The 16,410-nt window shown below is 34.7% G+C and overlaps 1 protein-coding gene across 1 annotated transcript in view; it reads right to left on the bottom strand.

Annotated features, from left to right (window-relative positions):
* Nucleotides 1-2,366: 2,366 nt before the first annotated feature.
* Actbeta (inhibin subunit beta) overlaps nt 2,367-16,410 on the bottom strand; it is a 34,800-nt gene continuing 20,756 nt past the window's right edge. Inside the window, exons 2-5 of the mRNA XM_085657669.1 lie at nt 6,662-6,882; nt 5,723-5,957; nt 3,769-3,946; nt 2,367-2,986 (exon numbers count right to left, since the gene is read on the bottom strand). Coding sequence (XP_085513795.1) covers nt 2,746-2,986; nt 3,769-3,946; nt 5,723-5,957; nt 6,662-6,882 — 875 coding nt within the window. The 3' untranslated portion in view covers nt 2,367-2,745. The remainder of the gene's footprint in view (nt 2,987-3,768; nt 3,947-5,722; nt 5,958-6,661; nt 6,883-16,410) is intronic.

Here is a 16,410-nt window from a genome sequence, read left to right as displayed (position 1 = left end):
CCTTAATATTTCTTCCTTTTTTTGCCATAGTCTCTCCCTCTTTTTCCGTCCTCCTTCGCTCCTTATCTTCTTAAAAAAAGATCACTAATCAATCGTTTTCAATCTCGATGTTTCTTTTTGTCTCTCTCTCTTCATCTCTCTCTCTCCCTCTCTCTCCTTCGTTTTCGAAAAAGATCTTTCCAAATTCGATATTATTAAATAGCTCATGTAAATATAAATGAAAATTTGCGCGTTTTTTAATTATTTTTCTTGTCTTATATACTTTATTCTCTCTCTCTTTCTCTCTCTCTCTCTCTCTTTCTCTCTCTATCTATCTATCTATCTATCTATCTATCTATTTCTATCTATCGTTCGCGCTTTCTTTCTTTTCTTCTCTCTCTCTCTCTCTCACTTTCTTTTGTTAAATTAATACAATCTCTCATGAAATGCCTCTTACGCATATATATGTAGATATATATAAATGAATGTGTTGTATATGTATGTGTGTATGTGTAGCGTTGTTTACTCCGTGTATTTAGTGTGTAGGTTCATCTTTTTCATATTTTTCATTTTTTATATTTTTTTTTTTCGAATCCTCTTATATCGCGTTCTGAATGAGAAAAATTCTGCGAGCGTCATATTCGGTCAATATTATGCGTCTTTCTCGTCCTCGCGAAATCGGAAGAAACATTCGTACGCGCTATTTTTTTCGTTTTCTTGTTTAATAAGGCTAAGGTGTCAATGTGCATTCGTTTATAGGTAATAGAATGTCGTTTCATAAAGAAAAAAAAAGAAGAAAAAGAGAATTTAAAGAACATTACTGATCCTTTTTTTTCTATTAGTCTCTTTTTTCTTTGAAATTGTTACGTTTATGCTAAGTCAATTATAACATATCGATTAGCAAAAATATTTTTCGAAACTCGCACGTGCTCATTGCAATCCAAAGTCCGAGGTATCATTATAATTAAATACGATTTACGGCGATAATAATAATAATAATAATTATAATAATAATATAATAATAATAATAATAATAATAATAATAATAATAATAATAATAATAATAATAATAATAATAATAATAATAATAATAATAATAATAATAATAATAATAATAATAATAACAATAATAATAATAATAACAATAATAATAATAACAATAATAATAATAATAACAATAATAATAATAATAACAATAGTAATAATAATAATAATAATAATAATAATAATAATAATAATAATAATAATAATAATAATAATAATAATAATAATAATAATAATAATAATAATAATAATAATAATAATAAAAATAACAATAACAACAACAACAATAAAAACAAAACAACAATGATGAGAGAAATAAAAAACAAAAAAACGTGAAACAATAGTGCTGATGATATAATAATAATGAAAATAATAATAGTAATAGTAATAAAAATAATAATTTTGTTTCCTTAGCCTTTTTGAACTCTTAATAAACGTTTCCCTTCCCAATTCGGTCCTTCCAGAAAACCCCGCCTCCCCGCCCTTGACTTACTAAGTTTATCATTTTACGCGCGTTCAATTATATTTATATATAGTATTTATAATATATATATATATATATATATAGATTTTTAATAATATTTTTTATTTTGTTAAATTGTTATTCGATACTTTCATACGTTTCGCATAAAAAACAAGGCAATTAGATTGAGTTTATTTTTTACACTTAGAATTTACGCCCGTATTGTTCTTTTTTTTTTATTTGTTATATCTTTAAATACTTATATTCGTTTTTAAATCACCTCGCGTAATTTAACGCGCGCGCACATGTATATCTGTGCTTTCCGTGTATATGTATACGTGTACATGTATATGTGCGCGTATGCGGAGTCGCATAGATGCGCGAAATGCGGGGCAAAAGTCTGAAATATCTTATTTAAACTCTTTACCACCGTTTTATCGCAACTAATAGAAATGACTAAGCTCACCATAAGAATTCGCACGCGGTGACTTCGCTTGCGATACGATTAAATCGCCAAGAAACGAGTCGGTCACGTATATGTAAGTGTAAGTGTAAGATACGTTTATATATATATATATATATATAATATATATTTTATATATATATAGTTATATATATATAGTTTTATATATATATAGTTTATATATTTATATATATATATATATATATATATACATATATATATTTGCATGTATTCATCTGTCAAATGTATTCGCCTATGTATAGGTATCGCCTGTATATATGTATGTATATTATTTATAATATATTATACCTCAAAAATGGTGGACACACCCGAGAGACCGACCGAGGAGGTATTCATTCTTTTATTTATTTTTTTCTTTTTGTTTAATTTTATTCTGTTCCTGTCCGTTCCATTACGTTCCGTACCGTCCTCTTCTAACTTCTCCTTCTAACTTTCTCTCTTCTAACTTTTTCTCGTCTCCTTTCCTTCTCGACTATTTATTATGCACGGTAATAGCGAACACGATCGCGTTTTCGAGAACAATTTCATTGACTTCGGCGAAATTTCGATCGTGGCCGCTCGTTTCGATTCCTTTCGATTCTTCTCGAAAGGAAGTGTTTGGTTGAAAACGAAGAATGCAGGAAGTTCCAAACAAAATCCCTCGTGGTCGAAGACTCCCGAATAAATCGCGATAAAGAGCAGGAGGAGGATCTTTCGCAGGGGAGGCGTCGATTTTTTTCTTTTTTTTTCATTATTTTTTTCTTTCCTTCCTTCCTTCTGTCATTGGAGGTTCGAATTAAGGGCAGCCACACTCGTCGACCACCATCTTTGGGAGATCCCTCTTGATGATGTTTGAGTCTGGTCCATAGTATATCAACGACATCGGCGAAAACTTGAGGGGTGCGCAACATGGCTGCATACCGGCGAGCCGATCCATCTTTCTGTACTCTTCGATCACGTGCGTGTAATAATTTAGGAACGTGTCCGGCGTTCTGTGACCCGCCGCACAGTCGCCTCTGCAGTAATTCGCGTAATATCTGCGACCCACAAACATTTTAGATCATTATGATGGAGATATTATTTAACGGATTTGAATTACTTTGAATTACGTCATCAAAATGTACAGTTACAATTTACATAGAAATGTTTCCTATGGCCATATATTTTTTTTATTAAATAAACAATGAATATGTCGATGTGAATAATAAAAGAGAGAGAGAGAGAGAGAGAGAGAGAGAGAGAAATAAAATGCTAATTGAGAATAGTCATCGATAAGGATTTTTTAATTCTGGTATTTTTACTCTATCCCTCTCTCTTTTTCTCTCTTCTCCAGTCGTGTCATGGGATTCTGTTTATAACAATTGCCTAGGATTTAAGGGCTTTCTCATGATACCTTACGAATGACTACGTATACCGAGTGATGGCGAGCTCTCTGGAAAACTACTGTCGGCTCTGTGAAGCATAGCGACCGTCTTTTCCGACGTCTATAGAGTAGATTCTATACGATTGCCAGACGATAAGTCAACATTGATCGCGAATATCGATCGTTGCTATTATCAGATTGAAAACGAAAATCTTCTTTCTCTTTCTCTCTTTCTCTTACTCACTCTCTTTTTCTCTTTCTCTTTTTCTCTTTCTCTCTCTCTCCTCCCAACGTTCCTGCTTATCGTGTTAATCGCTACTTGACTATTATCGTCCAACTAGTACTAGTATCGATCAGCAATGTAAATATATTAATCCTCCATTCATTTAGATACTTTTGATACTCGTTGTACTAATACTAATTTATAGTTTTGCGGAAGAGATCGTGATTTATTACCCTTGAGGAGCGATTATCCAATCATCCCATCCGAGCTGAGAAAAGCTCACGTAGAATCTCTGTTTGCAGCATTGACCTTTTATCGCGCCGCTACATTCGATCGCTCGTCTTCTTACGCGTTTCACAGCTGCGGGATCCGTACGTACAACGAGGAAAGGCCTATCCGGATCTTGAGCACCTGCAATGTATGAAAATCAATGTTAAATTTTGTTATTTGTTCGATTCATTGATAATAGATAGGGACAAGATATACATGTCGACGAATCTTCGGAACTCTTGTTCTCCACGACAAACTTCTCGATACGCATCGACCGAATTTTGGAGTTATCTACTTTATACCCGAGAAACAGCTTATTGGTTAAGGAAAGCAATCTTGGGAAAGTTTATCGGGGAGTTATCGGAATACGAGGAGAGATCGAATGTAAGTTGGAAAAAGCAGACTGACATTCGAACTCGAATGATTCGCATACGATATGTATGTACTTTACGCATATATGTATTTTTGTGAAAGGAATTTTTGATGAGTATGAGAAAACTCGATAGCGATACGATATACATATCTAGAAAATTTATGACCATTGAGAAGTGCTAAAAATCATGCGTAATCTGATACATATGTTCTGCTTCAAAATCTAACTATGAAATGATTGTATATTCCATTAGAAAAAGAAAATGTTCATTTCCATCTTCATTTCCACGGACATTCTGTTTTTAGTCTATTCATTCAAAACAGAATACTCTTTAATTAAACTGATCGAAATACTCGATTGTGCGAGTGTAGTGTAATGGAAGCAAAAAATGTTAATCGTTCGCGGTTATACGTCGGTGAGAAGTAAGCCGATTAGGTAAGCTGATAAAGGGAACCAGAGAAATAAAGCTGATTATATTGGAGCGTGCTCGGTTTGTCACATTCCACGTGTATGTATATATGTATGTATATATGTATGTATGTATGTACGTATGTATGTATAAAATATCTGAGACTTTTTTGCTTTAATTAATGATTACATAAGAAGTTTAGCTTTCTATGCCAAATGAATTTCGATTCGGAAATCTTTTAATGAAGATTAAGAAACAAAACAAATACATCTTATACAATAATAATAAGATTCTTAATATAAAATGAACAAATAGGGTATTTAAAAAATATTAAACAAATTAATCGCATGTAGAGTTACAAATATTAAAATACGATGAACAATGCAAATTATTGATATCGTTTGAAAGAATTTTTTTATATAATTGGACGTATTTCAATTGCAATTAAATGTCATGTGGATCACAGAAAAGAAATCATAAAATTTTGGATTCGAAATTATTTCCAAATCGAAGTAAGTATTGATGCAAAACAATCGATAATACGTAACATCCGAATAATCTCGAACAGAATATACCCCACCATCTCGTACGTACATACAATATTTCGGAAGAACAGCAATCTAGAATACTAATGCTACGAAAGGGGTTAAAATAGCAGCATGGGAACAAGAGAAAGACAACCATGTTCGATCCCAGCGAATTCATGGAATCAAATTATCATATTGAAAGAGTTGTTCGTTAACCCCAATATGCCTTCTCAAATTAGTTACCGGCGATACGAATGTAGGCTAAACGTTATTTCTATCGTATCACCTCCCAACTTTGTGTGACTAGTCTTTATACTATGGAAGCCATATTAACCGATACGACTTCGTAGTACCTCTGTGTTATGATACGGAATTGAAATAAGGTTATTTTCTGTAGATGTTTGCAATTGAATTTCATTTATTTTTGATATACTTTTCCTTTTGATATCTCTTCCTCTCCATTTCAATAAAATTACTAAAGAATGTCATTTTTTGTTGTCGGGATGTTTAATTACGATATGGGATTATCTATGTGAAGATTTGATATTTATCAAGTTAAATGATCTCGTATTGCGTGTTCTAAGCATCAGATATACTGTTCTGCTTGCCTTTTGGATTTAACGAGGACTCGATCACGTGCGGTGAGTGTCCGCCAAAAGTCGACACGTGAACGTGCGTGCCGCATCCTGTGCAATCCACCAAGAGCGTCAGTTTATCCCTCGGTGAATTCGAGTTTGCTGTGTACCAATTGCTGACGACCTTTGTTACATCGAACTTCTGCCAACCCAATTGACCAACATTTACGCCTAGGAACGTCACCATCTCAAGATGCTCCCCGAGTTCCTAAAAATCGAACGAAAATTGACCGATTTATGTCGTTAATTTTGGAAGATCACGTAATCGTTGTGACGACCATCTATCTTAACAAATCGGTCAATTATAAAGTAATACTTTGTTTACGATTAGATGAATATTTTGTATATCGATCGATCGATTAAAAATACCTACATATATATATATATTTTCGTCTGTGTGCGAGGGTAAACAAGAAAATATTATTTTTCAAGCGATATCACGGAAGCTGTACGCTCGACCGAAACCTCACGACCGCTGCGTATAATATCGGAGGGATTATTATAAATACAGCTTGAGATAGTAGATGGGATTAGTGTCGGAAAAATCCGATAAAAAAGGTAAAAAGCTTTTCTCGTTGTATTGTATCAATATCTTGCCAGTGAAACAAATGAGGATAGTTGTTAAAGGTAGGTAGGCTTGTCAAACGTGTTAAAATATAACACGGTTAAATGAGTTTTCATTGATTAACGTTATGATCTTAAAACGTCAAATTCTATCTCTTATTCGGTAGTTTTTCTTTGTTTTTTTTTATCATGTTTTTAGAAGATCGTCAAATAATTTTATCGATGAACTTATTATTATTTTTACTTTCTACGTCATCATAAATTCAATTGACAATTAAAAAGGAGCAAAATATAATAATAAGTATTTCGATATCCTAAAAATGTTCGTTTATCTTAAAATGTAATTACCTTGCCGCGCAAATGCGTCGTGTTGCCGCAACGCACCCTAAATACCCAGAGAGTGATGTTCCTTTGATTGCTTTGACCCTGACGATGATGTTGATAGTGATGAGTTTGTCTGAATTCTACTCGTGTCCAAAGGGTCGCCCGTTTGATCCTGAGAGGTTCTAATGCCGGTTCGCCGCTGGACATTGGAAATTCCAGTAATGGTTGTCCGTTCAGCGTACGCCCTAGAACCATCAACGTAATTGATTATCATAGTAATAACGAAATATTAGACATTAAAAAATGATCGTCGGTTTATTTTCATACAGGAAAGAAAATATACTTCGTTAAATCTATGCAACTAGATATCACTTTACGATGTCAAAACGTACGTAACAGAATTTTTGTATTGATCCTTTAATACGTGATTTATTATTTTAGAAATTTTTAGCAAAAAAGAAAGAGAATTATAACTAGTTATTAAAGTGAATATAATGAAGAAAATACATTTTCATAATCTTTTTTACGATATTTAATAAAAAGTTTATATATATGTTAAATTATCCATTAAATTAGATTAAATGTTAATACATTGTTACTTTGCAATCACATGTATTTTCAAGAATTAGTTATATTTATTGTTTGAGCGGATTTATTTATTGTTTGAGAGGATTAATTATATTTAATCAAGCAAGTAAGGTCTGACGATTGACGATGAAATTTACTGAGTTCTCTCATCGTCAATCTCTTCGTCTCTCTCTCTCTCTTCGTCTCTCTCTCTCTCTCTCTCTCTCTCTCTCTCTTTTCATTCATTCATTTGCGGACAATTAAGTAGATTCACCGTGCACCGCAATTTACGCGAATTTTAATTACACGCTCGTCCGTACGAATAAAAACGCCGCTGTCGTGACATCGTCGTCTAGGTAGCAACGTCGTCGCGGTTATGGTGATTTTTCTGGACGCCACTAGTCCTGACTATTTTTCTCTCTCCCTCTCTTTCTCTCTTGCTCTTCTTTTTTTCCTTTTTTTTCCTTCATACCCTCCGGCATGTTCACCCTCGCACACGTTCACCCCACCCAATTGCAGTATGTTGTTGGGTCGGACTGGGCTCGTATCGTGTAATGCGTTACAACCCTTTCCCACCATTACCAATGTTGTGTTTGTGAGTGCGTTCGCGTACTAGACATGCGAGAAAGAAAGAGTGAGAGGGAGAGGGGGAGAGGGAGAGAGAGAGACAGACAGACAGACATACACACAGACAGACAGACAGACAGACAGACAGACAGACAGACAGACAGACAGACAGACAGACAGATAGTTAGAAACAAAAGAGTGCGATGTACTTCATGTTCAAGGACTGAGACCGTGTACGTATACATATTATGTACGTATATGCATACATGATATGCTTGAAATAATTACGAGTTACGAAAGAGAAACATTTTTGTCGTTGCGTAAAGAGGAGTCCATGGCTGTTGGAGTGAGTGTTGGAATCGCCAACGAGTAAGATTTAAATGAAAAGTCTCAAAAGGGGTTGAAGAGATCGTGCATGCGGTTAGAAGCTTGACTGAGAGTTCGGTGCCACGTTCGTTTGTTCGTACATAGGAACATATGTAGGTATATTTTTTCACACCCGTTTCATTGTCTGTAGATGTATAAATAGAAGTGTATATCGTCGGCACATACATATAGATAGTATTATACATGTGTATAAGGGTATAGGATAGGTAGAAAAGAGAAGGATTACATGAGACACTATGCAGCAGTAAAATACTTACGGTAGAGTTCCGTGTAGCGAAAGAGAGAAAGAGAGAAAGAAAATGAGAGAAAGAGAAAGAAGGAGAGAAAGAGAAAGATATATGCTTGTTACACGTGTGTGCGCGTAGAGTAAAAGCAGGGCGGCTTCATCCCTTAACGGTTTGGTGAGTCACGGACCGGTGGGGCTGCTCGTTCGGTGGGGATAAGCACGGGTTTGTCTGCCGCCCGTCTGCCTTCCGCCTTCCACCCCCGCCAACCAGTCAGTATTCTCTTTTTAACCCCTCTCGTTCGCAAGCTCGAGCGCGCGCGCGCACCCACACACACCCCACCACTGTGCTCCGCTCAGCCATCGTGACTCGTTGCTGTCGCTGGACGCCAGCAGCTGCGAGATATTCAACCTGCCGGCCTCCCGACTACGCGCTTAACCTTTTAAGTGCGCCAGACTGAACGAGTGCGAGAGAGAGAAAGAGTGTGCACTTATACCGTCCGTCTTTGCGAGAATCCAAAGACGCGACACGTCTGCTTTTACTCTTTCTCTCTCTCTCTCTCTCTCCTTTTCTTTCTCTCTCTCTCTCTCTCTCTCTCTCTTTCTCTCTCTCTCTCTCTTTAGCTCTCTCCGGCTCTCTCCGGCTCTCTCTCTTCCTCTTTATACACACACGGAGCCCGCCCGCCTGCCTGCTTTGCTTGCCTGTTGTGTCTCTCGAAGCCCTCCGCCGAGACTTCGAGTTTCTCTTACACACGTCGTCATCGCCTTCGTCGTCATCGTCGGCGGCCTATATACGACTCCTTTACCTCGTCTAGTACAAAAAAAGGAAATAAAAAACGCTTAATGTCAACCACGAATTGCATACCAATGCTACTAGCCATACAAGAGACAAACGGAGACAAAGGCAGAGACAAAGAGAGAGAGAGAGAGAAAGGGAAAGAGAGAGAGAGAGAAAGAGAGAAACAAAGAGAGAGAGACAGAGGGAGAGGAAGAAAGAGAAAGAGAGAGAGAGAGAGAGAAAGAGAGAGAGAGAGATAGAAGGAACAAAAAAGAAGGGAAGAGAAAACAGAACACCGGAAACGCGTACGGAAAAGCGTATCTTGTTCTTTCCATTTCCTTATCTCTCTCTCTCTCTTTTTCTCTTTCTTTCTCTCTCTTTCTCTCTCTCTCTTTTTCTCTTTCTTTCTCTCTCTTTCTCTCTCTCTCTTTTTCTCTTTCTTTCTCTCTCTCTCTCTCTCTCTCTCTCTCTTTTTCTCTTTCTTTCTCTCTCTTTCTCTCTCTCTCTCTCTTTTTCTCTTTCTTTCTCTCTCTTTCTCTCTCTCTCTTTTCCTCTCTCTTGGATGCTATGCGGTCTTGCATACGAAAGTTCACTTTGGTTACGGTATCCGTATCCGGTATGGAAGCATATTTTTGTTGAGGAACAAAGATTTAAAATTGCTGATAAAAGAAAAGAAGAAACAAAGTGAAAGATTGGGTTTCGTTTTATTTCCAATTCATTCTTCGATCGCTATTGAATGTTTTACGCTCAAGCACAAAGAATTTATGCGAACTGTTATTAGACATTTCCTTAGAATTCATTTATGTCATCCTTTCACTCGTAAGAATGAATCGCTCATAATTGTTCATTCGTAATCAAGTAATGGCAAAGAACAAAAATGCGATAAAATTAAAAAAAAAAAGTAAGTTGCTCGAAGTGCAATAAGTGATTTTTCAATCGTTTCGAAAATCGAAACAAAATGTAAGTACTGGTGAGAAAGAAAATGATAGACAAACGTTTAGGGGTAAGAGTCTACTTGATCTTACGATCTTACGATTGAGTAGAGAACCTCTTTCTAGTCCAAATATTAGGGAAGCATCAAGTGGAAAATACTGTTTATACGAAGTCGGTACACGAAAAGTGGCTTAATAAGTGCGATTCAAATGGAAAGAAAAAGAAAAAGAAAGAAGGAATAAATATATATATGTATATATATATATATATATATATATATATATATATACATATATATATGTATTTATTAATGGGATGTATCAAAAAACGTATGAACGAGAAATATAATACGTAGACATGCATAAAACGATCTAAGTGCTTCTCTTTTTCTTTTATTCAGTCGCTGTACCATAAGGACATTTCACTGGAAAGGGCCAGAACGGGCGATATTTGCTTTTAATTCATTCTGATTTATGTCTTCGATCGTTTCAATATCGTCGTATCACCATTATCGTAGAAAAAGACGATAACTGTCCGGTGATCGTGAAGTACGATATCGGGATACAATAGCTGTAAGAAGAATCATTCTCGATTTCATGCTTTCGAGAAGCGTTCTCGCAAAAAAACCGAGGATCGATGAGACATTAATGCTCCGCGGTTATGTCGTCTCGCATGGCGGAGCATTGATACTGAAAATGCGGCAAGGACTATGTACTTACGTGTTTCGTTCTTCCATGTTTTTCATTTTTTCTTTTTCCATTTTATTCTTATTCTCGCTCGTTTTTACAAGAGAAAGAATCATCTTCCGATTACATCCAATGGGATTTCATCTGATTTTCATTTACTTGCAGATGAAAACACATAATATCTGTAAGTATACTGTACATTTTTCGTTCTAAGAGAATTTGAAGAAATAAAAAAGAATGCAACAAAAATTTTTTTTCTTATATTTTCTAATAATATTTTATTTGCTAATTTGTGTAATAAGAATTTAGGTTACAATCAACATTGATATAGTTTCCTTTAAATCCATGAGACAATACTTTCTTTTTTATTTTCTTAAGTTTAAACATTCGATTAAATTTTACAATTTCGATGCTAATTATTTTAAATTATTTTAAATTATTTTTAATCCTTAAATTATCGGCTTTATTCTATGTATCTCAATCCTCTATCTTCTTTTATTTCATTCTTATAAAACGGTGAAGAAAACAAGATAATTTGTACGCGAGAACACATATCCCTCGATTTCGAAATTTCTCTTAGACTTTGGAACGATAATCGATAAAGACGAGAAGAGTTACAGTCGGTATGAAATGAAATAATAGAATTCTTCTTCTTCCAAGCAATCTCACGAGACTGGAACGAGCGTACGAATATCAACGAAAGAGGACAAAGATGAAATATTGGTGGACGGTGGCTTTTCACGTCCTTGGCGCATGATCGACAATTGGTGATCCTTGAGTTTTAGTGATAGAATATCCTTGCTGTTATTTTGGCGTATTTGGCGTACATATATATATAATAGTATGTATATATATACATACGCGTGCGCGTATGTGTTTGCTTACATAATATAGCGAGCAAGAGAAAGAGAGAAAAAAGAGAAAAAGAGAGAGAAAGAGAAAGAATCATCCGCCATTTCGTACGTTTTATTTTTCTCCCACCTCGTCCTCTTTCATCCTCACCCCTTACACGACTTAGTATCACCCTTATCCCTTTCGAAACGGTTTCGAATTTCGAAGAACGAAGAAAACAACGACACTCGTCCGATGTAAAAAACATAATGGAGTGTGATGTATGGGCTCTTAGCGACGGTTTCTAATATCGGTTAGTCTCGTTAGTCTCGTTAGTCCACATGTATCTATATACTAGTTTTAAGTTTGAGCAAAATAATGTATAATAACAGTTACGATTTTGTGATTGCGTTTTATTAGTTGGTCTCATTCACCACTTTGTCTTTATTCTCAGATTGTAAAAGAAAAGAGAACGATACGCTCATTGCTCCTGTTGTCGAATTATCAGAGAGAAAAGAAGAGAGAGAGAGAGAGAGAGAGAGAGAGAGAGAAATGGGAGTGGAAGAGATGGTTATTTTCTTAATAGTTTTTTACATATGCGAAGGTGTATTTTTTTCGTTGATAGAATTTAGCCATGTGGTTCATTCAAAAAAAGTTGTGCAACTATCTTGAAAATCGGGACGTGACAATATTATGCAGTAGGAAACGTCCAAATTAGTGTTTTCTTGTTTAATAGAATAACTCTTCGTTAATTCATATTACTTTCGTTTTTTCATTCGAAATAATCTTCATTATTTTGTCATTAATATTTTATCGATAATTAACTTAAGATGCTTATTGTTTGCGTTTATTTTAAATTAAATGTCAAACTTGATATCTTTAATAACTTGTTAAAAAAGTTTAGCATTAAAATCCTTGAAATGAAATATTTATTCGATATATATATATATAAGTCTGTAAATAATTAAAATAATACTTCTTCACTTTTTCAAAGTTTTCTATGACATAATAGTTTTAAGAAACTATTCAAGAAATATATAGCATTAATTTTTTTAAATAAAAAACTTTATTCTTAAGTTTCATAGTATAACTTTGTAAAAGAATAAATAAATAAATAAATAAATGTTGTAAATTTAAATTAAAATAAACAAAAATTTTTTAAAGCTTTTCAAAAAAAAATTATTTTATTTATTTATATTAAAATCTTTGCTAACAAAAAGAATTCCTTAAAATAAAATTTATTAATATTTACTAATTTATTAATAATTAAAATATCATAAATTATTAATTATTTTTCTATCATTTATAGCTTCAATTTTTTATTACTACTTAAATAACTTACAGTCTTAAAATAAAAAAAAGATTTTACTAATAAAGTTTGACTGTTTCCTTTCTCACGAGGTCATCCCTGTGCCCAGGAAAGGCGTTGTTACCAGAGAAAAGTTTTGTACCGAGATAAGTTGAGTTTTGCTAATGCTTTAGTGATGATAAAATGAAAAAAGATTTCATCATCTACAACGATCATCTTAATATACTCCAAAGATTAGAATAAATGGAAAAGACTTACTTCAACGCAAGTGACAATTCAGAGTGTCGATACCGATAAGAAAAAAGAATACTGTAGAAAGGAGAAATGAAACATATACATATACACATACATATATATATATGTATATATGTATATACATATATATATACATATATATATACATATATATATACATATATACATATACATATATATATATATATATATAATATATATATAATATATATACACATACAGGGTGGGTAATAAAATTCGTCCGTCTCGCGGATAATCATCGATGGAATATAGGGTGGGATAGGATGGGTTGGATGCATTCGGAATTCTCAGCCAGAATTCTCTTTCATGGTTTAATGGTCGAGGAGAGGTAGTGACTGGCCGGAGCCGAAGACGTCGTCGTCGTCGTCGTCGTCGTCGTCGTCGTCGTCGTCGTCGTCATCGTCGTCGTCGTCGTCGTCGTCGTCGTCGTCGTCGTCGTCGTCGTCGTCGTCGTCGTCGTCGTCGTCGTCGTCGTCGTCGTCGTCGTCGTCGTCGTCGTCGTCGTTGCGAGTGGGCTGAAGAGGCGTCGTTCGACTTTCGAACGGCCTCGCTCGAGTTTCGAGTGCGTCGTGTGTCGCACTTTTCGAGGTCGGTACGTTTAATACTTTTGCCTTTTTTCTCTCCCTCTTCCCCCTCTGTCTCTCTCAGTGTCTATCTTTCACTATTTCTCTCTCTCTCTCTTTCTCTATCTCTATTTCTCTCCCTCTCCTTCGTCAGATCCCCTTACGCCGCAATGCGACACCAACAGATTCCGCACCGGCGAACGACGTTTGAAAAAGACTACGATTTCAGGAAATACCATTTTTAAAAAAAGGAAAAGAGAGTTATACTAGGAGGACGAAGATTTAGCCTTTTACACGATATAATTGATCTCTACTGGAAGAAAGATGAGTGAATAAGAGAGAGAGAGAGAGAGAGAGAGAGAGAGAGAGAGAGAGAGAGAGAGAGAGAGAGAGAGAGAGAGAGAGAGAGAGAGAGAGAGAGAGAGAGAGAGAGAGAGAGAGAGAGAGAGAGAGAGAGAGAGAGAGAGATAGAGAGAGAGAGAATAAAAGAATTGGAGAAAGATAGAAAGAAAGAAAGAAAGAGGATATGATTATCGATTCGTGTTCGTCTCTTCACGACTTCATAGTTAGTCGTTTCCTGTGGCGAGAAAAGTATTTTTACTTCAGAATAAATTCCCATAACTTAGTTTTACTAAGTGTTCGTTTCATTCTTACAATAACGATGATCAGATTTCTTTGCGTAAAACTTTCTAAAGTTCCTTTAATTAAATTCTTTAATTTTCAATCTCTTTCTTCGTTTCTTCTTCTCCTTCAAATAATCGAGTATCATCGATGTGGATATCAATGAAAATCAATAAAATAAATTAATTTTCCTTTTTCCAGGATGAAAAAACGAGAAGAGGATATAAAAACGCCAAGACATTACAATAACGTTGTAGTTAGGCAACATCATTCCTTTTATCAACGATCGACGACGATTATCCTCGGCCTCCGTGCTTCTATGAATATGTTAGTACGTCTTGAATAGTTGGCAAGCCATCCAAAATTTTCTCTATGTGTTCTCTCGCAAAGCAATCACTAGATTTCTCTTTTTCTTTTACTTTTAACAATAAATATTTATGTTCGTCATAATTTTAGATATCATTGATGTTTTTCATTGAATATCGACGAAATCTTTACTTCGAGGTACATTGAATTTTTATAAAAAATTATATAAAGGATAATGATTATCAGATTCAGAGAGACGAACGTAAACGTAATTTATTGTCCTTTCTGTATCCTAAATCTCTTATATATATATATATATATATATATATATCTTATATATTATATATATATATATATATATATATATATATGTATGTATATTTATATGTACATATATCCATTTTGTTTCTCTATTGTGTTTATCACTATCGATAAATTCTCGCCAGGATGTTTTACCGTCTAACATCGAACGAATGCGATCATTTTCTACTTGCGGGCTTTTCCAAAAATGTTAAGACCTCGCGGAGAAATCTAATCTCGGATACTTGGCAAGATATGCTGAGTTTCCCTTGCCCATAATTTTTCTTCTCGTCGTAACGTATATCTTCCACTTTTCGTTCGCAACTACATGGAAAATAATTTTCTAAAGCAACAATGTGCCGTTTATTTTACTATCATGACTCCTGTCACAGATTTAGATGGTGCAATGCTCATGGTCAATGAACGAGATCTATTATCGAGTTTAATAAAGCTATAGGCATGTAAGTGAGAAATCGTATTTTTTTGTAAAAAGAATAAAGAAATGTTGCACGTATAGGAACACGGAAAGCAACGATGGAGAGGAAATTCATTGAATTCGCTAATCATAATCTAATTTCAGGGCCTATGGTGATTTTAAAAGCTAATCAAAGGGATACTTCCTTCCCTTCTATCACTTTGATAATCCGACATTATTCATCCGTCACTTTTACGTGCACTTTTGTAACGTCATTCTGACTATTGACTTTTTTACTTTTTCAACACATTATACTTGACAGACTGTTGTATGAACATATCACGGGTTACGATCATTTTATCAGTTTTTTCCACAAAAATTTACATGGTTTTTAACATCGCGTGTAAAGAGTGAATCGTGTAGATTGTCACGAATCAGTCTTTGCCGAGCAGAAAATATATCGAAAAAAATCGTTAATGCGGTTGAACGATTTGATAAATGATTTCATGTAAATTTGACAAAAGTTACATGCAAACTTGTAAGAAATCACGGTGACTCAGTTTGCATAGTAAACTATTCTTGAAATATATCATCCATCAGAAAAAAAAAATAAAAAAAGGACAAAAATACATTTATATGAAATAATCTGTAAGAAAAATATTTAAGAGAAATATTAATTAAAATTCTTGTAACTGATAATAGAATTTTTCAATGACGTAGTTGACATTACTAGATAGTAGGCACATGGACTGTTACGGGCTGATCAACTATAGTGGAGTTGCAGTTTCCGTTAGAGCGGAAAGTGGTGAGGCAACATTGAGCGATCAATCTATTAGCACGGCCAAGGTTCGAAAGTTATAGGCTTTGCAATCTTAGCTCACATCGAACGAAGTACGATTCCCAAGGATACGTGCGATCGTTCAACCAAACGTTCGCTATCGATCACCGTCAGGGTCTCTAAGCGAAACGCTTTCTTGAGTTTGTAAAATGTCTACGATAAGAGTAAAGCAG

This window comes from Vespa mandarinia, chromosome 6 (assembly GCF_050613455.1).
Source record: "Vespa mandarinia isolate Hongniang chromosome 6, ASM5061345v1, whole genome shotgun sequence".
Lineage (NCBI taxonomy): Eukaryota > Metazoa > Arthropoda > Insecta > Hymenoptera > Vespidae > Vespa > Vespa mandarinia.
The sequence above is the reverse complement of the archived record's forward strand: the minus strand, read 5'-3'. Positions and strand labels throughout refer to the sequence as shown.